At 38.4% G+C, this 23,407-nt stretch overlaps 1 protein-coding gene across 1 annotated transcript; it reads left to right on the top strand.

Moving 5' to 3' along the window:
- Window positions 1–3,449: 3,449 nt before the first annotated feature.
- STYK1 (serine/threonine/tyrosine kinase 1) lies at window positions 3,450–18,593 on the top strand. The gene is made up of 9 exons (XM_008065077.2): window positions 3,450–3,564; window positions 3,983–4,117; window positions 7,871–8,137; window positions 9,693–9,874; window positions 11,380–11,463; window positions 13,582–13,790; window positions 15,839–15,879; window positions 16,503–16,599; window positions 17,948–18,593. Exons 1-9 carry the CDS (start codon window positions 3,501–3,503, stop codon window positions 18,150–18,152), a joined length of 1,284 nt encoding a protein of 427 aa, XP_008063268.1. The 5' UTR covers window positions 3,450–3,500; the 3' UTR covers window positions 18,153–18,593.
- Window positions 18,594–23,407: the final 4,814 nt, after the last annotated feature.

Here is a 23,407-nt window from a genome sequence, read left to right as displayed (position 1 = left end):
GAGAGGGTTATAGGTGAATATGAGCATCTTCTCATATATAAGCTTTAGTGGGCTCTGTGTGGTTTCCTGTGTAGGCTTCCATGGACATGTGGGTATGCCTGGTGTGTATGCCTTAAAAATCCTGGATTTATTTGATACATTCTATATGCCTCTACCTAAACAGTCAACATTGGAAAGTGTGTATTGTACAAACATCTCGAAGGCAATATCATTGAGTGGGTCTCATCACCCTATACATTTATGTTCTCACTCTAGCATCCAATTCCATTGGGCTGTCAGGTATTAGTAAGCCTAGCCTCTTTAAACTATATATGTACAAAGAAAGGTGATGGTGAGAACCTGGTTCAGGAATGCAATACAAGGTCATATTGTATCCAAAGGTGGGTGTGCTGAAATAGGTGTGATGGCCAGGTGCAAAGGTATAAGCATGAGTCTGAGTCATTAAGGGTGGGTGTGTTTGGCCATGTGCCTACAGTTGAGTATGGCCCTCTACGAGCAGTTATATGTGGGGGTACATGTTCACACATGGCTTTAAATGACTTCATTCAGTGTGCAATAGTGGGTATGTGGTTTGTTTTCTGGCCAGAGCTCACGAGTCTGAGCTGGCTGTTGACTGACCCTTTCTGCCACTTGCACTACAGTAAGAGAGGTTGTGCTCACAGAGCCTGCTCCCCAGAAAGCCAAACTTGTTAAACTGGCTGCTCCCTGAATGAAAATAATTACATCTGATAATGCACTGAAAAGGAAGCAAGAGGAAAGAAAAATAAGAATGAGAATAGCAGTGAGAAATTTTCAAATTACCTCTGAATTCACCTAGTTGGTTGATATTTTAAAAATAAAATATCAACCCATTCTCCTTTGCTCCATTCTCTCAAGGCTCTAGTCTTGAAAGTTGTATTGCTAGGACCTTTCCTTCCATGTGGTCTTGTGAATTGTGGAAACTTTTAAAGTTACATTTCTCTTTGCCTTTTTGGGTTTACAAACTAAATGAGGTGAACTTTGCTGTCTAACTATTCATTAACTTCTTAATTCTCTTGCTGTGTATAAACCCAAAGATACAAATTTTCCTATCCTCTCTGCAATTTTCCACCTTCTGACTACTTCTCTGTTTACCTGAGTTTTTGTCAACCAGCCACACACCTGTTGCTCTTCTGAGTTATAAAGAAATTGGCTAGGTGTGGTAGTTTACACCTGTAATCCCAGTACTTTGGGAAGTTGAAGTGGGAGAATCACTTGAGCCCAGTATTTCGAGACCAGCTTGGGCAGCATAGTGAGACCCTGTCTCACCAAAAAAAAAAAAAAAAAAAAAAAATTAGCTGGGTATGGTGAAAAACACTGTAATCCCAGCTCTTCAGGAGGCTGAGTTGGAAATATAGCCTGAACCCAGGAGTTGGAGACTATGGTGAGCCATGATCATGCCACTGCACTGCAACCTGGGCAACAGAGTGAGACCCTGAAGGGAATTGCTTGGCTGTCAAACTCACATGCATGCTTCAGGAAGAATGAAAAAGGATGAAAAAGGAGTGAGGCTTCTCTGCATAGGTCTTTCAGGCAATGAGAGACTCTGCCTCAATAAGTAACACTGTGATTATTACTATCAATAATAAAACACAATATGTAATAATAGAAAACAGCTTATTATTGCTAATGTAACATATGTACAACATAGTAACCTATCATATAAACTACACTTCTGATTCTTCTGTTTTACCTTTTTATCAGGTCAGTACAAAATTGGATTACATATTTAGAATTACTTAGCAGAAAAAGCACATTTTGTTTCAGATTATTCAGAATTAAAGAAGTAGGCTTTGCTGACTATAGAACCATGGGGGAGTCTTGTCAAGTAGAGGCAAAATATAAAGTCTGTAGATATAGGGGAGAGTAGTAAACACCAGCTATTTTTAGACAGAAAGAACCAACTTTCTGGGGATGTCATTTGAAACATATGCTAATTATACAGACTTAAAAGTGGTGCATATAAAGAATTGCTTGCCAGATGAACAAGCAACTAATAACTTGGAGCAGAATTGGAAACTAGATAAGTGAAGGAGGATGGGATAGAAGAAAGATTTTTATGCTATATCATTTTAAATTTTTATTTTTGAACTCTAAGAATACATTTTATTTTAAAGAGTAAGAGAAATAGAAGGTGGCTTGGTACTGACACTTCCCTTATATCCTGGTAAGAATAAGCATGTGTGTCTATCTCTGACATGAGATGGAGAAGCACCTTGAAGCTCTGAGAGCTGATAAATTTTAGTTTGTATTGATCAATGCTGTCTATTCATTGGTTGTGAAGGTGCAGATATTTCAGAGGAAGAAAGCAATGCATAACTCATATCTCTTGGCATTTGTCAACTATTCCTTGTCTGAATCAACTTTGTATAAAATGTTTAGAGCTGGGCGTGGTATATCATACCTGTAATCCCAGTGACTTGGGAGACTGAGGCAGGAGGGTCACTTAAGCCCAGGAGTTAGAGGTTATAGTAAGCCATGATTGCACCATTGTTCTCCAGTCTGGCCATCACAGTCTTAAAGATCAAAAAATTAAAAAAAAAAATTAAAAAAAAAATGTGACTCACAGCTAAAGAAAATTAGACATGCTTAAGGACTATAGGGAAAGTAGATCTTACCCACATAACCCATGGATCGCACTGTTCAGATAGATGCTGTGAATCTGTACTTGAGAATGGGAACAGAAATTTTTAAAAAAAATTTGAGTCGGGGTCTCACACTGTCACTCAGGCTCGAGTGCAGTGGTACAATTACAGCTTACTGCAGCCTCAACCTCCTAGGCTCAGGTGATCCTTCTGCCTCAGCCTCTTGAGTAGCTGGGACTACAAGTGCATGCTACCCATCTGGCTAATTTTTTATAGAGATTAGGTCTTGCTATGTTGCCCAGGCTGGTCTTAAACTCCTAGGCTCAAGCAATCATCCTGCCTCAGCATCACAAAGTGCTGATATTACAGATGTGAGACACTAACCAAACATGGGAAGAGAAGTTTTGGGTGAGAAGGGAGCCTTTAAAATAATCTCAGTAACAATGGGATGAAAGGACAAGACTAGATAAAGGCTGTTTATTGCACTATAGAGAATAATGGTGGGGAAAGGAAAAGGTGAGGGTTTTCTTCCAGCCTGGTATCAGACAGATGGATAGAGGTAGCCATTTACTTATCATCTATAAAGGCATCAAACAATTTTAAATTAGCCATGCGTGGTGGCACGCACGTGTAGTCCCAGCTACTGAGGCAGAAGAGTCGCCTGAGCCCAAGAGGCCCAGGCTGTGGTGAGCTATGATCATACCACTGCCTGGATACCATCATACCCTTCCAGCCTGGGTGACAGAATGAGATTCTGACTCAAAAAAAACCAAAACAAAACAAACAAAAACTTTCTGTGTGTGCTCCATTTAATTTTTTTCCAGAACCTCTCAATCCTTGGAAATTACTTGCTGTGTGCCCTCTGCACTCTCTGTGGGGCCATCAGAGAAGTGGACAATGGGGGATGAGAGGGTCATGACACGGATGCTACTGGAATGCAGTCTCACTGACAAGTTGTGTGGTAAGAATGTGTACCACAGATGTCTATGCTCTGATTTTAGGATTATGGAGACTAAGGGTTGGATGGAGTCTAGAAGGAGGATGATTTGACTTTTAGTAGAAATGAAGATAATGTTGTCTTTTGGATGATAGATTAAATGCCAAGCAGAGATTCAGGTACTGCATTCTCTATCTCAGTAGGGAAAATGACGGAAGAGGCATAATGCACAAAAAATGGATGAAGGAACAGGGACACTGGGGTTTCTGATTAGAGAGTTGCTCCCAATAGTGCTTCTGTTGAGTAGAAATAGAGGGAAAGGTAGAAGAGATGATTTTTTCATGTATGATGAGTGGAGAGCTGGCAGGTAGGGGAAATTGTGTGAACTTCAGATCAACCTTTCTCTTCATTTTCTTCTCTTCCTGCTGGACTGCCTACCCAGTTGTCCAGGAGCGGCAGTATGAAGTGATCGTTGTCCCAGCTCTCCTGGTTGGCATCTTCCTCATCCTTCTTGGGGTCATCCTGTGGCTCTTTATCAGAGGACAAAGAGCCCAACAGCAGCATTCTGGACTCCGAGGTAAAGCTCAAATTTGGGGGCCGGGTAGGGGTTCAGGGAAGATAGAGATTAGGAGAAACGTGGTCCAAGTTTCAATGAGCTCAAGTCTAGGAGTCTAGGTACCTGCAATGAGAGAGGCATGGGTTCCCTCCCATGGAGAGGGAGTGACCTCCTCTCTAGGAAGTCATAAGTTGGAACTCAGCACATGTTTGTTGACTGAAAAGAGAGTAGGCAAGAAAGGTCACATGACTTCTTTCCTCGTTGTTCCATTGACTATCAAACCTTTGACCACATGAGTGCCTAAGGACCAAGATGAAAGATCTACAGGGTAAAGCCCAAGGCTTTGTTAACATCATTGAAGAATGATGCTTTACCCCATGATACATTCTGTCCCTATTCTGTGCCTACAGAATATACAATGAAAAAGTATGGCCCTCATGTTAGTCTTTGAAGCAATAAGTAGAAGATGATAACAGGCTGTTCTAGACTTCCATTGAAGGAGATGTCAGTTCATACATGAAACTAAGAGTAAAAAGAAAGACAAAACAAAACCTCAAATAATGATATGAAATTCTCTAGTGGCTGATCCTTAGTCTCTCTCTAAATTTTATCCCAATTCTCTTATACTTCACTTTTATAGAAAACTTCTTAAAAATGTTGTCTAAATTCACTCCCACTATTTCTACTCATCCTATATTGAACCCACTAAAATAAGGCTTTTTATCTCTACTACAACACCAGAACAAGTCTTTCCAAGCTCATAAATGATAGCTATGTTGATAAGTCCAATGATCAACTCTTAGTCTTTATCATACTTGACTTGTCAAAAGCATTTGAAACAATTTTTCCTTCCTTTTCCTTGAAATACTTAAAACAAAAAAACCCCAGAAATCCACTTCCTAAATGGCATAATTTTCAGTCTTATGGATTCAAATAATTTTCTATTCTGATAGTCCCTTGAACTCCAGATTTTTATATTAAACCACCTACCCTGCAGCTTGGATATGATACATGTCTCATATATAGCATGTTGATAACAAAGGTCCGAAAATTCTCTCACAAATGTCCTTCCCCAGTAGTCTTAGTAAATGCCAAGTTCAACCTTTCAGGTTTTCAGTCTAAAACCTTGGAAATATTCTTCACTCCCGCTTTCTCTCTGTTAGGGTAGGACGGAGGTGAGGGTGGAGAGGTGCAGGGCAGGGAAGTGCGAAGCACTGCGGGAGCTGGCAAGCCGGAGGTGCACACCGGCAACCCAGAGATCTGAGTAAATTGCAAAGAATTGTGACACACAAAAAGGTTAAGAAAGAAAAGTTTATTTGAAAGTAAGTTAGAGAGAGAAAGAGACAGAAGAAAGAATATTCACCTCCCCAAGGTGGGGGAGGGGGACCAAAGCCAGGAAGCATGGCAACAGCCATGGCTCAAAGAGCACATGGCCACACCAGACTCTAGCAAGGCAATGGCCCCTGGTTGCTTGTGGTTGAGTCCTTTTAACCATTCCCCTTGATGGGGGAAGATCATTAAGGTGATTGGGTGGTGGTCTGCTTCCACATCATCACAAAGGAGCAGACAAGTGCAGGTGCTACTGATGTCAGGTGATGGACAGCAGGCAATGGGTGGGTTAGTCACATGATTGCTGCCATGGTGGGGCTTATCTGTGTCACGTAGTTCACAGAGGGCTGATTAGGTTAACCTGAGGGGGATTTCCTGTAAGAGACTTGTTAGACATTTGCAAATCACAAATTCCTTGACCAGAGGTGGGGTGGTTATTTGGGTTGTCCTGATCTTGTATCTGAAGGAGATTTGCTTGGGGTGGGGGGGATAGGCTGCTGTTTGTCCTGCAGTAGAATGTCTGAATGCTTTCTAATTGCTATGCTGAGGCAAAAAGACTAAAGAATAAGTTAAGATTCTTTTAGGTTTCTATAGGCACCTTTCACTCTCATAGTCCATATCTAAGCCATAAGCAAACCATGTTAACTCTATCTTCAAAGTAAACCCATCAGTCTCACCTCTCACAGATCATTGTAACACATTCCTACTTTTTCCCCACATTGTCTGACATATTATCTCCTTTCTCCCTTCATGATCTATTCTCCCTATAGAAGTCAGAATGAGTCTTTTAAGACAGAGTTAGTCTTGTCAGTTCTCTGCTTCAAAGCCCCCAATAGCTTCCCAGCGTGCTCAGAATGGAAAATGACAAAATTCTTCAAGTGGAATTGCATGATCTTGGCCTTCCTGGCTTTATCTACTACAAATCTCCAATGGTCCCAATTGGCTCCAGCTGCACTGTTTTCCTTGCTCTTCCTCAAAAACTCCAAGTATGCTCCTTGCTCAATGCCCTTGTACTTCTTGCTCCCTTTGCCTACAAGACTCTTCCTGACACTAGTATGATTTGCTCCCTAATTACTTATAGATCTTTCTCAAATGTCATCTCATCAAAAAGGCTCTTGGCCATCATATATAAAATAGCATCACTGATGTGACTTTTTCTTGTTATTTTCCTTCACATTTGCCACCACATTGCCTGATACATTATCTCCTTTCTCTCTCCTGCCACAATAAAGTAATCTTCGGGTGAATCTGAACTTTGCCTGTTCCCAACACCAGGAACAGGACCTGTCATGTAGTATGTAAAAGAGAAAAGAAGCAGCCTCTGCTCCTGGGATTGTAAGTGGGGGATGAAAGAAATGGCTTCAGCCTTGAAACAGGTGTTACTCCCTTCCTGGAGGTTTTTCTTTGAAGGTTTCTCCTCTGTAAACATTGCAAGATAAATTGTATCTTTACCCACTATACCAGTCTAATTAGCACATCTGTTTCTGTAAATTCGCAAGCTTGCTGATGTCAGTAGAATATTGTGATAAGAGCTCTGGAAAATGTCCAACTCTAACTTTAGCTAACTGAGATGTAAACTAGGACTACTTAAGGAAGCTCTAAGCGGGGGCTTGGGGCTGACTTGCTTGAAGTTCTCTTCCTGCAAGCGGTTACCAGCTGGCAGAGCCTTGACTAATAAACTTCTCCTTTGTTAAAATTAAGTCGATGGGCTGTTATTTAATTGCTCAGACCCTACTTCAGTAGATGATGTCTGCTCAATAAGTGGATGGATTAATTAATGAAGTTGAATTAAGAAGCATGAAATTATTATTATTATTATTATTTGAGAAAGCAGGATTTATTAAGAGGATAGAAAAGCTCCCACAGTGGGAGGGGACCCGAGGGGGTTGCCTGACCTCTCTTTTTTAATTGGAAGGAAGTTTGTGCTAAGAAAAAGAGAAAATACCAGAAGACAACTTCTTTCTCATCCCCAGCCTCAAGGAAATAGAGAATAATTTGACTTTTGGGGCAACTCGAGGAAGAAAGAATAACCATGGCTTAAAGTTGCCTAGTTATCCTTACTTTTCTTCCAACTTTGAAAGCCACTGACTTGAATGATAGTCCCCACTTACCATTACCTTTAGATATCTGTGGTTTGGGAAACTATTGAAGAACTTCCTTCATTGTTTCTTTACTACACTCATGGGAAATCTTCCCTGGGGAAGACAGAAATATCATGACCACTTTCTTCGGGGTTCATCTTGAGTTGTTCTAGAAGTAATGGGGATTATTACAAAGGTTCTACAAGGTGGTGTTGATACTGGTTTACAGAGAAACATCAGAAAACGCCACAATGGCCAGAGAGACAATTGCTAAAGAAATTTCCTTGTCAGTTTGTTCCAGGCTCTGCTTTCCTGGAGTCTCCAGGGCAGGGAAAAGTTGGTTGATATCACCTCTTTGTTCTAGGCACTGCCCCCACATCTCCATCTAGGGACACAAGCTGGGAAGCAGCAAGACACGGGGGAAATGTGGTTGTGCCACTGAAGGAGACATCAGTGGAAAGCTTTCTACAAGCTACCACACCTGCACTGGCTAAGCTGCAGGTGCCCCGGGAGCAACTCTCTGAAGTTCTGGAGCAGATCCACAGTGGTAGTTGTGGGCCCATCTATCGAGCCAAAATGAACACTGGGGACTCTGCTAAGTGCAAGAGTGTTGTCCTCAAGGCTTTAAAAGGTAAAAAACAAAAAAAGTATTAGACCTCCTTTTCCTTTTTACTTTTCCACTGTGAACCCCTAACAGAAAAATGTTAACAGGCTTAGCAAACATTGAGTTGTTAATCAGCTGATAGTTGTGATCACAACTGAATACAGAAAGGAATAGAGGGTGGAAACCTGAGACAGAAATGTTCTTCTTGGGGTCTCACTTTCTCTAGCATATCCTTGCCTGTCAGAACTGATGTTTTTTTTTAACATTGGTTAGATACTTGGACTAGGATTCTAAGGTTGTTTTTTCCTTTTTCTTTATGATTTGTATACTTTCCTGATACTGTATTTTTTATGTTTATTTTTTATTTTTGATGATACTTATGATATGGGTCATTAAGGGCATATACATATGAGAAGAGACCCCAAGAAAACAAGAATTATTTTTTGGAAGGCAAGCCCCTTGTAGTATAGGCTTCCCCCACTGGCAGCAGTATACCAGTAGCATTGTTGTCAGGGGCTGTGTTCAGCTTCAGTGAATTTTTTTTCTCTTTGAGATTCTTTCATCATTTACCCATTTCATGATGGGTGACTTACAAGCACACCTGCCCACACCACACTAAGTCAGCAGTTTTTGACCAAAACCAGGATGAACCCCTTGCCCTACTCTCCTTATTCACCCAATCTTGCCCCCAAACAACTTTGTTTTGTTTCCCTGGGTGAAAAAGGGAAATGTTTTGCTGATGTGAAACAGGTGAAACAAAAAATGGCAGAAGCACTAAAAGGCATCAAAATTGACAAGTTCAAAACTATTTTGAGCAATGGAAAAAGCATCTCGGTAGGTGTATTGCACTAAACAGAGTACTTTTTTTGTTTGTTTGTTTTTTTAGTCAGAGTCTTACTCTATTGCCTAGGATGGAGGGCAGTGGCACGCTCACAGCCACCACAGCCTCAACCTGCTGGGCTCTAGTGATTCTTCCGCATCAGCCTTTCAAGTAGCTGGAACTACAGGCATGTGCCACCACACCTGGCTAATTTTCTTTGATTTATTGTGGATATGAAGTCTCACCAAGTTGCCCAGGCTGGTCTCAAACCCATGGACTCAGGCAGTCCTCTCATCTCGGCCTCCCAAAGTGTTGGGATTATAGGCGTGAGCCACCGCACCTGGCCTACAGAGAGTACTTTGAAGGTGACTGAAATTTGAACATGGAAGAATGTGTAATTTTTAAATAAATTCTGGGAGTTTGGGGGTTGCCTTTTACAAGAGAACAAGGGGAAGATAAGCAAGGATTTTAATCAAAAGGCCTAGACAGCGATAATGTTTTAATGTGACCAGAATATTCTACTTAGGTAGATGAAAGCCTATCCAATTCTAAGACTTGTAATTCTATGTTCCTGTTGATAAAAGATCAGTGGCATTGAGCACCATTCTCTTCTAACTGGTCCCCTTTCTATTTATTTTTGTTACATTGACTCCCATGTAGTCAATGGGGCCTTAAAAATTATCATCTGAAATTGCTTCTTGCTCCCTGCCTCCTACTCATCACTGAGTGGCTGCTCACTACTGGCTCCTGTTTCATCCACAGAACCAGCTGAGCTCCATGAGGTTCAGGATTTCTTAGGGCGAATCCAGTTCTACCAGTACCTGGGGAAACACAAAAACCTGGTACAGCTGGAAGGCTGCTGCACAGAAAGGCTGCCCCTCTATATGGTGTTGGAGGATGTGGCCCACGGAGACCTGCTCAGCTTTCTCTGGACCTGTCGCCGGGTGAGCAGTAGAGTGGGGTATTAGGAGGGAAAGGTTTGGCCTGGTTGATTAACTGCTCACATGTAAATTAGTGTGACAAATAACAAAACCCAGAGACATTACAATAGCATAACAGAGTAATTGGACATCATCATCCAATAGAACTTTTTGTAATGATAGAAATGTTCTGTATCTGCTCTGTCCAGTATGATAGCCACTGATAACAGGTGACTTTTGAACACTTTAAATGTGGCTGCTGTGAAAGAGAAACTAAATTTTAAATTTTAAATAATGTAAATAGCCATATGTGGCTAATGGCCTCCAGATTGGGCAGCGCAATTTAGAGCATGAATTTTTAGGCTTCACCAACTACTAGTTATGTGACTTTGGGCAGGTCACCTTTCTAAATTTTCTGGATCCATACCTTGGGTGTAATAAATTATAAAAAATAAAATAAATTATGTATGTAAAAACACAGCAGTGGTTGATACATAGTAAGCACTCAAAATGGTAGCTGTTATACTTACATAATTATTGTTAGTAATGACTGTAATTTTGCTGTTGTCATTAAGCATGTTGTAGTAATATCATCACAGTATGACAGGACTGATTCAGGGAGAAATTCATCTGGTAAGTTTTTGTACCTTTTAATTTTTTATAATTTATTTTAATATACATTCAGCTGTATAATTTTTTATATAGCTGAATGTATATTAAAGCCCTGTTGATGTCCTCCATCCATTGTTATAAATAGAACAATTGTGCCAGTCTTTAGGCATTTTAAACCTTTTTAAGAGTTTACCATTTAACTTGCTTTGTACTCTAACAGTACTAGCTTTTACTCATTTTTCAAAAATACCATGCTTCTCTGTTTTAGACATATACTTTTGTTATGCCACACTTCTCCCTTCTCTTCTTTGTATTATGTCCGTGGAAGAGAAGGGAGCTTTCTGATTTTTATTAAAAGCATTTTCTGTCTTGCCAACCAAATCAGCCCTCTTCTTCCCACCATTATATACTCTCTTAGCACTTTGTACATTTTCTCATGGCACGTATATGTAACCCTTTAATTATGTGTATTTGACTCTGATTCATGTGTCTGCCACCAAGTTCTAGAAGGTGGTAACCCTGCTATTTTGCTCACTCTTTGTATTCCAAGTTCCTAACATGGATCTGGCACATTGGAGGCATTCAATAAAGAGGTATTGAGTTAATGTGCTAAATTAATCGCAAGCGTACATGGGTGTACACACACACAGCCTCAGGAAAACTGCTCCATTATTTCAGTAGATAGTGTTATATATACCTGTCTTTTTTGTCTCTTATCTACATTTTTTGTTTTCCCAGTTCAATGAATAATTGTATTTCTCTGCATATCTGAACATATCCCATATCAGTTTTTGAATTAGTCCCTGCTTTTCTTAGCTTTGGATCTGCATTTTCAAGCATCTCTGTGCTCATCTTTTATTTTTTTTTCCCAATTGTTAATGCTGTTTTTATATGTTTTTTTTTCTTGGTCTCTTTAGGATGTGATGACCATGGATGGTCTTCTCTATGATATCACAGAAAAACAAGTATATCACATTGGAAAGCAGGTCCTTTTGGCTCTGGTAAGACTAGGCAAAACGACAATAGATGATGGGGATTTTTTCTTGTTAGCCTCAGATTTGCTGCCATATCTCCCATATTCATATTCTCAATTGGGTGTATATTTTAAAGAAAATTATATAGAAGTCAGGGGGCAGAAACTTAAGTACTAATAGTTTTTAGTCTCTTCTTTATGAAATTTTTAAATAATATATTACAGAGTTGGTAATTCCAGAAAGAAAGCAGTCAACTTGGGATTTATAGAAGGAACAGGAAGGACTTTAAAGCTTTTTCAGTCTTAATGGCCAAAAGCCAGGACCAAGACCCATACGTCTATTTACTTGATACTCTTACTTCCCCATATATGCTATTAATAATACATGTATAAGGGGGAAAGTAGGGAAGCAAGCAGGGAGAAGATATAGAAAGAGAAACTAAATGGGTGAAAGGCTACAGAACCATAAGGAAGTATACAATTTTATGCCTGAAAAGCAAGCAAAACTAGTTCAGAACATGTTTGGCTGGAGATTTGCTTTGGTACTGAATGTGATAGGGAGTATATGTCTTATAAGAAAAAACAAGGAACATGTGGAGGAGGAATGAGGAGGAGCAATGGTGGAGTTATTCCTTTATTTTGAACCAACTTTAATAAAGAGGTAAAAATAATTTAGAGTTTAAGGAAAAAAAAACCTTTACTAGAATTACTCAGGGAATTTAAATGACTATTTCTATCAAATTCTTTACATAATTGTATTTAAAATTAGCACTTTCTATGGAAAATTTGGGATCTGTGAAGTTATTTTAAGTATTTGATATATCTTTCTACCCTGAGGTTTGAAATATACCATGTATTAAAGTGGAATTAGGAAAAAGTTCAGAAAAAAATGGATAAACAGTCAGAAGAGTAGTAGTTACAGTTGAGATGCCCATGGGGCAAGTGAGTGAACACAATATATAAATGAATATTATCTTTGGTGTTTGGAGGGCCTAGTTGGTATGTTCCCTTGATAAAGTTAGAGTGTCAGGATACAGCCTATCTTGTATTCTGAACCATAATTGCAAAGGTGCCCTATAGGGATGAATTGATCAAATGAATGCATTCATCAGGGCCCTACCTTACCTGTCGTTACAAGGCAGTATCATACTACTTTTTTCTTACTTTTAACAACCTCAAAGTCCGTATATTCCTTAATTCTTCTCATTGCAGTATAATTTCTTTGTTCTAAAGAAGCTGCTTTTCTTTTATCAATGACTGGAAGTTATCACCTCTATTTAAAAATCTTTTATACCATCCTTATCAATCACAAATAAATCTTAATCTATAGCTCTTTGGTCATGTGTAGTTTTTCAGTTTCTCCATGTGCCTCGAATAGCTTGATGTTGGAGGAAATGATGTCAGCAAATCAGTGTCGTCAGGTGCAGTGGCTCTCCAATGCTTTACTGGCTTCTTTGATGCTTCTTAAAAATATAGATTATCAAGTCTCTCTTCTTAGATTTTGGTTTAGTAAATTTGGGTTTAGAAAATATTATGTGTTTCAAAAGCTCTCAGGCAGTTCTGTTTTACAGCCTGGCTCAAGAATTATTAGGAGAGTTTATATAGTCCTTATGAATTAGAATAGCTGGTTCTGGTCATTACCACTTAATAACTATGTGATGCTATGTAATCATTTAGTTTTATCTAAAAGATACTTTCCTAAGTCACTGCATCCAATTATATCAGGGACAAAATGAGATGATATAAAACTTTACATAAATTTATCATAACACTCAATTTTATTGTGTATTTATTACATTTTGCTATGTACCTGCTACAAACTTGGAACTCACTTTTCCAATGTCTAGCTGGGTCCTGAGAGGAAAATTAAATCAAGAAGGTCAGGATTTGACACAGAATGGGCAATTATACTTTCAAAATCCAGTATTGATGTCATTTGGATTATCTGCTCAGTTTGGTAATCTTAAACACAATGCAAAAATGGGTGATTCATTAGCATGCTTTGGAGGTGGTGCCATTATTAACGAGACTTGTTTGGGGTAGAAAATGTCCTTGTCTTTTTGAGGATTACAAGGACTGCCTCTCTTTATCAGTGATTCAACCCATGATCTCAGACAGCTGATCATCTCTGATCTTATGTTGACAGGAATTTCTGCAGGATAAACATCTGTTACATGGGGATGTGGCAGCCAGGAATATCCTGATTCAAAGCGATCTTACTGCTAAGCTCTGTGGACTGGGTCTGGCTTATGAAGTCCACTCTCATGGGGCCATCTCCTCTACTCAAACCATACCTCTAAAGTGGCTTGCCCCAGAACGGCTTCTCCTGAGACCTGCTGGCATCAGAGGAGACATGTATGGTTTGTTCCTGGCCTTTGGATTTCTTCCCTTCATAACCTAGGTGTCCTCCCAGAACATGATTTATCTGTTACTAATTGTGTCTGCAAATGAAATCTCTACTTAGAAATCAGACATACCCTTAGGCAGGAATGTTATGTGATAGTGGTCATGTTTGGCAGGTGTCTGCAATCATTTTTGGTGCTTTCTAAAGCATTTCTTCTATATTAGATTAGCAGCCTTGGTCTAGTGTGGTACCTCACACCTAAAATTCCAGTATTTTGGGAGATCAAGGTCACAGGACTGCCTGAGTCCTGCCTAGGCCAACATAGCCGAGACCTAGCCTCCACAAAAAATTTTAAAAATTAGCTGGGCATGCTGGTAGATGCCTGTAGTTCCAGCTACTCAGGAGGCTGAGGTGGGAAGATTACTTTAGCCCAGGAATCCGAGGCTGCTGTGAACCATGATGGTGTCCCTGGGTAGCGAGTGAAACCTTGATTCAAACAACAACAACAACAACAACAATAACAACAAAACAGAGGCCAGGCACGGTGGCTCATGCTTATAATCCCAGCACTTTGGGAGGCCAAGGTGAGAGGACTGCCTGAGCCCATGGGTTTGAGGCCAGTTTGGGCAACTTGGTGAGATCTCATCTCTACCTACGATAAATCAAAAAAATGAGCCGAGTGTGGTGGTGCATGCCTGTAGTTCCAGCTACTTGAAAGGCTGAGGCGGAAGGATCACCTGAGTCCAGCAGGCAAGGTTGGGGTGGCCGTGAGCATGCCATTACACTCCAGCCTGGCTGACAGAGTGAGACTCCAACTCAAAAAAAAAAAAAAGAAAAAAGAATCTTTCTTGTCAATATTATTTGAGGACTTAATCTAGTAGTCTCTTTTATCTGAAGGAGGTGAGTCTACTTAATCAAAAGATCAGTTAAACCAGAAAGTATTAAAATAAAAATAAATAAAATAAAAATACCTCCAATTATTTATTTTAACTTAAAACATGTAAATGTATATTGATTTATTAATCTTTTGAAAGAGGGACAAGGATTCTTTTTAAGAAGACAGGCCTTCTAAATGAAGTTGTATATAGTATTTCTTGTATAAATAGCATCTGTAATGACTTATTTTTGAGTTCTAGTTTGGAATGATTCTACGTAGAGTGAGAAACCTGAAAATAATTGTGAAATAATTTGACTGTAGACTTTTGTTATTTTTCCCAGTTTTCTACAGTTGTCTCACACAATTTCACAGTGTTCTCTTTTTAGCAGTGTATTTTTATAGACCATTTTCAAAGCATTTAACCTAGTTTGCAGGGACATAACACTTTATTTTGTATTTAATCAGCTTATATAGTATTTAATTGATTACATAATTACCCACACTTACATTTACATGTAAAACTGGGATAAACAGGATTGTAAAGAATCACAATAGACTTTTGGTAGCCATATAACTCAGTTGCTTGGAGAAGCACACAGACGTAATGTAGAATATCCTACTAGCCATGAATGTTATGAGCAGCAGAAGAAATTTAGGACATCAGTAGAACCAGACTTCAAAGAGATTAGAATCTAAGGAAACTCAACAGAAATGCTTTCTAATGGCACTGTTACTTATTTTACCAGACTTTCATCCTTGTTCTCCTTAATTGCCTTTTTTATGGAGCTCTTACTAAAAGCTCCTTTAAGTGAACTCTCTTTAGAAAAGCAGAAATAGGCCAGGCTTGGTGGCGCAGCCTGTAATCCCAGTGCTTTGGGAGGCCAAGGTGAGTGGATTACCTGAGCCCGCAGGTTCATGACCCGCCTGGGCAACTTGGTGAGACCTCATCTCTACAATAAATCAAAAATTAGTTGGGCATGATAGCACGTGCCTGTAGTTCCAGCTACTTGGAAGGCTGAGGCGGAAGGATCGCCAGAGCCCAGCAGGTCGAGGCTGCAGTGGCCAGGAGTGGCCACTGCACTCTACTCTGGGTGACAGAGTGAGATTCCAACTCAAAAAAAAAAAAAAAAAAAAAAGAAAAGCAGAAATAGAAATTAAGTAGATTGCTTTGTTCTTTTACAGCTGGTCTTTTGGGATCCTGCTGTATGAAATGGTGACTCTAGGTAAGAATAATCCTTAAAATAGTATGTATCTGTATGCAAATATGCAAGTATGTTTGTTTAGGTGGTGGATGATGCCTGCTTTCAGAAAATGTTTCAGTACAGCTCTGAAGGTCGAACTGTGCTGACATGAAATCTAAGCCTGATTCCTGAGTTGTGTAAAGTGATTATTCTTTCTCTCTTTGTCCTTCTCTTAACTCTTTGTCTTTCTTTCTTTTCCCCAAAATATTACCAATTCCAAGGGATGTTTTCAGATCCCAAGGATAATTATCACGTGATCTTGCATAAGTATAAAGATGTTTTCTTCAGATTTATTAAACCATTTGACTGAGAAGCTGCAGCACTATCTCATGTTATGGGAGAGCAGGTCTTAGTTCTTACTTTGTCTTATTTTATTGCTTTCCTAAGGACTCAAGCTTTTCCATCAGTTTTTTTCCCCAAAATATCTTTCATCCAAATTCACTAAGCTATATCCTTACTTGATCACCAGTGAGCAATTGTATTATACCTAGTATGTTTCGTATAGCTATACCTTTTGCAGGCAATTAGCCCAAGTGGATGGAGAGTAGCATTAGTTATAATTCATATTTTAAAGAATCCCAAAGTTCTCATTCTTTCCATGACAGGGGCACCACCGTATCCTGAAGTCCCTCCTACCAGCATCCTACAGCATCTCCAGAGAAGGAAAATCATTAAGAGACCCAGCAGCTGCACACAAACCATGTAAGTGGGTTTTAAAGGCCTGCTCTTTGTTTTTTGTTCACTATCAATAATGGCCTTTTCAAAGTGGCTCAGATGATTCCCAGCTGTTCTTATGCACTAATAAGAACTTTTAGTCCATATACAAATGATTTGCACATATGAGACACATTTCATATATGCACACACACACACACACACACACACACATATACACACACACACCTACCCCCCTCCACACCCAATGTTCAAGCAACCACTGATAACTATATTAGGAACCTAATTTTGTTAAAGTTTAATTCCACAGGAAGCTTCTAAAATAGGCAGGAAATAAGCCAAACCAATGCAAGGACACTAGTGTTTTGACTAAATATCAGTCTTCTGCCAACCTCATTTCAGATAGCTGTCATAAAATCCATTGCACTAGAGTTACTCACTGAATATACTGGTTTGTATTTAATATTTAACTTTTAAAAATTACTGACTTCCTATTTTTCCAGCTCTCAGTATGAAGAAGCCAACCAGAATAAAGAGAGTAAAAAGAAATTAGAAAGGCTGGAAAGGGAGGATCCAATATTGTTAGAAGATATGGGCAGTTAGTGAACCAACCTAGAGGCAGAAATGTGAAAATTAAAAATTACATGCATATTTTTATTACCAATTAAGTTCAAAAAGGGACTGTTATAGAACATAAGAAAAGGTTAAATTATATCTGAGAAGACAACAGAAAATACATTAATGTTTCTATTAGAACTGTTGCTATTTTGTAAATGTTTAAGCATTGTATGGATACATTTATAGCACTTGGTTTTCCCTAAAATGAAGTTATTATATCCGATTATAAAGTTTAAATATTGTAATTATATATATATATAATGTGGTTGGTATACTAGAACAAGATTGATGATAAACATTTCTATGTGTAAAACACTGTGCTTGACATTGGGAGAGACACCAAACTGACAAAATAACTGACCTTAAAGAACTTACTTAAAATTTTAATGAGGATCTACCCAAAACAACACAAAAATCAGCATAAAATATGTGGCAATATAGAATGATTAAAAGTTCCATCTTATACCAGAGTAAAAAGACATGTTCAATCCTAGCCCTGCAATGTATAGTGAAAAAAACTATACTGTCATTCTCTGTAGTCTGAAAAAAATTGTAAGTCATTTCTATTATAAAAAAGCACCCATTGAAAAGATGATATTAAGTGACGTGATATAAAGAAGATGAGAAAGAATTTCAGTCTCTGGGAAGAATATGAGAGATGAGACAGGTTAAACAGATTAAAATTTTTAGGAAAGGAGACACGTTCCTTATACAATTGCCATGCCAAGGAAGTCAGTTTTTCTTTTTTCTCTCTTAGGTATAGTATTATGAAGTCCTGCTGGCGCTGGAGTGAGAAGGGCCGCCCCTTACCTAGAGAGTTACGCTTGCGCCTAGAAGCTGCTGCTAGAACTGCAGATGACAAGGCTGTATTACAAGTACCAGAGTTGGTGGTACCTGAACTGTATGCAGCTGTGGCCGGCATCAGAGTGGAGAGTCTCTCCTACAACTACAGCATTCTTTGAAGAGCCTCAGGCAAGAAACACATATGAGTGATTGTATTGTTCTTGGAACCAATTCCTCCAAGAAAAGAGAATGGACTTTATGGTGGAATACACAGGGAGAAATGGCATATGAATCCTGGATAAGCCTTTATGCATTTCTCTAGAAATCTGAAATGATGCTGAATGAGGCTTTACACACCATATATGCTGAGCTGACAAATACTATTGTTCCCATTTCTGCTGTTGTACTCCTAGAGAACTTGGGTAGAAGAGGAGGGCAGTGTCATTGCAAAGATTTAAAAAATTGGCAGTGCTTACTGGGGCATGGCACAAACAAGCTTGTCCCTCCTATCCTGGCTAGTTTCCTCCTGAACCATGTTTTTGTATAACTATTATGAGGCACAGAGAATTTGGAATGAAATGAAGGTCAGGCCCAGTGGCTCAAGCCTATAATCAGCACTTTGGGAGACTGAGGCAGAAGGAATGCTTGAATCCAGGAGATCGAGACCAGCCTATGCAACACAGTGAGACCTCATCTCTACAATAAAAATAAAAAACTTAACTGGGCATGGTGGCACGCAGGCTGATGTGGCAGGATCACTTGAGCCCAGGAGTTCCAGGCTGTGGTGAGCTGTGATTTGACTGTGCCGTGATCTGACTGTGCCATTACACTCCAGCCTGGGCAATAAGAGTGAGACCCTGACTCACCAAAAAAAAAAAAGAAAAAAGGAAATGAAGGAATAGAAATCTAATTAAGGAGTTGAAGAGAAAGAAAATTCAAGGTTCTACTTGCTCAGAATTATAGTTATGGGCCAAGACCAGAGAAAATGGGAGGATGTAAAGTTCTTTAGTCCTGATCCCTACATGTTGGGTTGGAGGAAAACTATAAAGGAAAACTTCTGAGTTGCCCCCTAATTATAGATAAAATAAAGATGGCCTTCTTTTATCTAATTCTGAGACAGGTAAACCCTGTTTGGTAATACTTTTAATTAGAACATGGAAGAGTAAGGATTAAGAACACTACGCATGTACTGTTCAATGAGCTATCATCTTAGCTTCCTGGTCCCTATTAGACTGAGACTAAGCCTGGAGAGTCAAAGTTAGATCAGTGATTAAAATGCTTGTGTGTGTGTGTGTGTGTGTATGTGCATAACAGAAAATGTGGAAACCAGGCAAGAAGGTTTAGTAACTCAGTCTTTAACAAGGGTTAGAAAATAATGTAATTGGATACAGGAGGATGGTAGCTTCTAATTTCCAATCATGCATTGATAAACTGTGAAACTTATTAATATTTATTGAATGGAAGTTGGTTTTTCTGGTTTACAATTGCCAAAATCTATACAATAGGAAGGATAAAAGTAAATAAATGGAAGTTAATGTAAAAAATTCAAGAGACAATTTACGAGGTCAGAAAAGGGGTTGTGTGTAAAATGGAAATAATACTTACCTCACAGGGTTGTTGTGAGGATTGAATGAGAGTATGTATTTGTACAGTGTCTGGCACATAAGTGCTCAATAAATGTTACTTCCTTTCTTTTACCCTTCCTAACCCAGGACTTTTTATATCTTTTTCACTTAAAATCTACTGTGGCTAAGAAGAGAACCTCAGTCTGTGACACCACAAGGCAGGGCATGCCTTAAGATGACTGTATAGCACAAGTACTACATGCTTAAAATAATGAAGTCATCAGTTTTGCGTGAGCTTTTGGATGATACTAGTAGCCCCTACTATTTCAAAATATTGAAAATATCACGATGAGGGCAATTCTATTCAACATGATGATCTGTGACTTTAAAGAACACTCTGGACACCCCAGAAAGGACATCTAAGGCTGCAGTTGGAAAGATGACTGGCAGCTGAGAAGGTTGTAGAAGTTGGAATCCTATGGAGTCATGATGAGTCAGCTAAGTGAAGAATGATTCTTACCACTGTGAGAATACCACAATGACTAGTCAGGATTAAAATGAGAACAAATGGCAATAGAGAAAAGGGAGGTACAGTGGCTTCACACAAAATGATGAAGTCTTTTGGAATCCCATTGCTGCCACTCAGCTATTCACTTAAGTCCAATTTACAATTTATTTATCTGACTATTTAAAAAAATTAAGTGTTAAGGCTTGCTGTGCCAGACACTTAGCTAGATGTTGGATAAAAGAAACAGGGACCTTTTGATTACTGCCTAAAAGGTAAGAGACATTATATACTTATTTGTATGGATGTCTATTGATTATACATTATGTTAAGTGTTACAAAGAAAAAGTATAGGTTAGGAGAAGGAAGTTTAAAATAAAAATTTCCCTGAATAAATAGCATTTAAACTGAGATCTTAGGGATGGGTAAGTAAGACAGAGTCAGAGCCTTCAAGAACATATGTATGAAAACTCTGAGGCAAGAAAAAGCATAGTTAGTGTGAGGAGGTACCAGGAAGCATATAGGGCTGCAGCATGTTGAGTTAAAGGGAAAGGGACATACAGTGAAATGGAGGGTTGTACTTTCATACTGCATGCTCATATTTGTTTTGGTAGGAAGGAAAGAAGCAGACAATTGGTATCTTAAATTTTTACCCCATTTTATTTGTTTTTCTGGAGATAGGCCTGGAAAACTGGATACAGTAATTTTTATTCCATGAAAACTTGGTCTTTCCCTTACTTGGGCAAGCTTCTGGCATATTTGACCTTTCAGCTAAACTAGGCATTTCTAAGCTAATGAATGAGAAAGAATTAAAAATGTTCCATTTCATCAAGTGTAATCCAGATTTTTAAAATTGTTTTGATTGCCTCCTCTTCCATTCTTGTATTTCCAATTTACACTTTACTGCTTAAAAAAAAAAAAATTCCGAACAGTTAGGAACAAAGCAAACAACTGTCTAGATATGATGTCTAATGGAAATCTGACAAGATCATTTAACATAAAATAGTCTGAACTAGCAGTTCTTAAATTCTGCTCATCCAGAATACTGTTTTTCATGCCTGATTTAGGCATTCTGTTGTTAAAATTAAATAATAGTGGGATTTTTGTTTTACCACTGTAAAACAAAAAAGTAAGTTAATGGACAGAATTTTCTTAATCTTAACTTTGTTGCAATATTTTTTTTAAATTTTGCTTTAACATACTCATTTACATAAATAAAAAGGTAGCAAATACAATGGAAAATTAGAGGGAGTCCTTAATTTAGCAGACCACGTTTATTTGTTTTGACCATAAGAGTTAGAGGTTATGCTATGTGTTTGAAGCATGTAATATTGTCATATGTTAAAAAAGCCTCTTAGATTGAAGAATGAAGTTAAATATATCATCAGGTCATGATAATCTAGAAATAGTTACAAGTATTCATCATATATGAACACATCTGATAAACAATGGTGTGGAAAGTTTGGTGTTTCTGTATGACAGTGATTTTCTTATTTAAAAAGACAGATATGGCTAAAATCCATAGGGAAGTATATTATGGAAAAGAGATGAGCAAGGGGGTAGATGGATTAAAAACTGAAATAGACTACCTTATTGTAAGCTTTTAAAACAAAAAAAAAAATTTTTTTTTTTTTGAGTCAGAGTCTTACTCTTTTTTGCCTAGGCTGCAGTGCAGTGGCATGCTCATGGCCATTGCAGCCTCGACCTGCTGGGTTCAGGTGATCTTTCCACTTCAGCCTTCCAAGTAGCTGGAAATACAAGCATGCCACCACACCTGGCAAATTTTTATGATTTATATAGAGATGAGGTCTCACCACATTGCCCAGGCTGGTCTCGAACCCCTGAGTTCAGGCAATCCTCTTGCCTCAGTCTTCTGGAGTGCTGGGATTAAAGGCATGAGCCACCGCCCAGCTTTAAAAGAAAATTTAAACCACCTTACCATGTCTTTTTAGGCCAAATAATATGCTTATTCTTTACTTGGATCCATTTATCTGAGGAAGCACTGACAACTTTCATTCAGTAAATACAAAATCAAAGCTAATCAAAAGTAACTAATAAAGAAAACAAACATGAGATTGTTATCTCTATGGTTTATCATAATAAAGTTAGAACATGTTCTGAAAATAGAAACTGGAAATGATATGATCATTTTGAAAAGAGAGGCAAAAAGAGGTAAGAGGGTAGAGAGGATATAAGAGAGATGAAAGGAAACGAGACCTCTGGATGTAGAAAAAACCAGAACATTTAAAAGATTAAATTAACAATTGTAAGAAAGAACTATCTCTGACCATAGCTCCCTGAATTAATCACTAAGAAGCTGAAAGAAATAAAGTTAAAAACTCTAGTGGGAAATCATTGTTTTGTCGATGAATACTGTGTATTTGAAGAACTTCTTAAGTCTCAATTTCAGTTGGAGCTGGAAATGTTTATTTCTTCACTTTGTGCTTTGAAGTTGAGCACTGTGCTACCAAGCCGAAATAGTACTTTGGCTTCATTTAGGGAGCTCAAATATTTATTTTCATAAGTAGACAGTATTGATATCAGTAAGTACACCCTAACTTGGAACCTACAGTAACTGAGACTGAAAAATGTTCACAAAATATTCTTCACCAAGTGTTGAAAAGGATCTTATTTAACTTTGCTGGCCAACACAGTAGCTGCTAGCCATATGTGGCTGTTAGTCAATTAATCAAAAATTAAGAATTAAGTTCCACAGTCACACTAGCCTCATTCCAAGTGCTCAGTAGCCATATAGAACATTTCCACATCACTGTTATGTAATAGCCGAGAAGACCACAAAACACAAATGCTTTAACACTTTGTAATTCTTGTCATAATACAAGAGATGCATATTTTGGCACATTTTTGGCTTAAAATATGAAGAGCGAAGTAAATACAGTTTTTCATATTGTATCTTAAAAACAGGTAGGGTTGTAGAGAATTAGTTTTGAATCTCTAAGTCTTTTGGGGGGATCAAGGACAATAACTTACAAAGATTTCAATACTTTGTGTATTCCATAACCTCTATTTACATAGTCACAGATTCTGGTATCCTTAGCTCTATTTAGGTTAATAATACAATGAACACCAGCATGTGTGGCGGAAACATGAAAGAACTACATTTGGAAATCTACAGATATTAAATGAGGCTTCCATAATTCAACAAAATGGATTACAGCTGATATTTTTGGAGATTCTATGGACTATTGTGCTCAAGTTTCTGTAAGTAGAGTGACCAAATCATCTCAGTTTTTAAAACTGGAAGTTCCATGTTCCAGGAATCTCCAGTCCTTGACAAACTGGAATGGCAAGTCAGTCACCCTAGTGGTAGGCATGGTGTTTCATGTTTCTTATGTATTTTCCA

This window comes from Carlito syrichta, unplaced genomic scaffold, assembly GCF_000164805.1.
Source record: "Carlito syrichta isolate Samal-C Ts95f unplaced genomic scaffold, Tarsius_syrichta-2.0.1 Scaffold308152, whole genome shotgun sequence".
Classification (NCBI taxonomy): Eukaryota; Metazoa; Chordata; class Mammalia; order Primates; family Tarsiidae; genus Carlito; species Carlito syrichta.
Note: the sequence above shows the minus strand (reverse complement) of the source record. Positions and strands in the feature narration are given on the sequence as shown.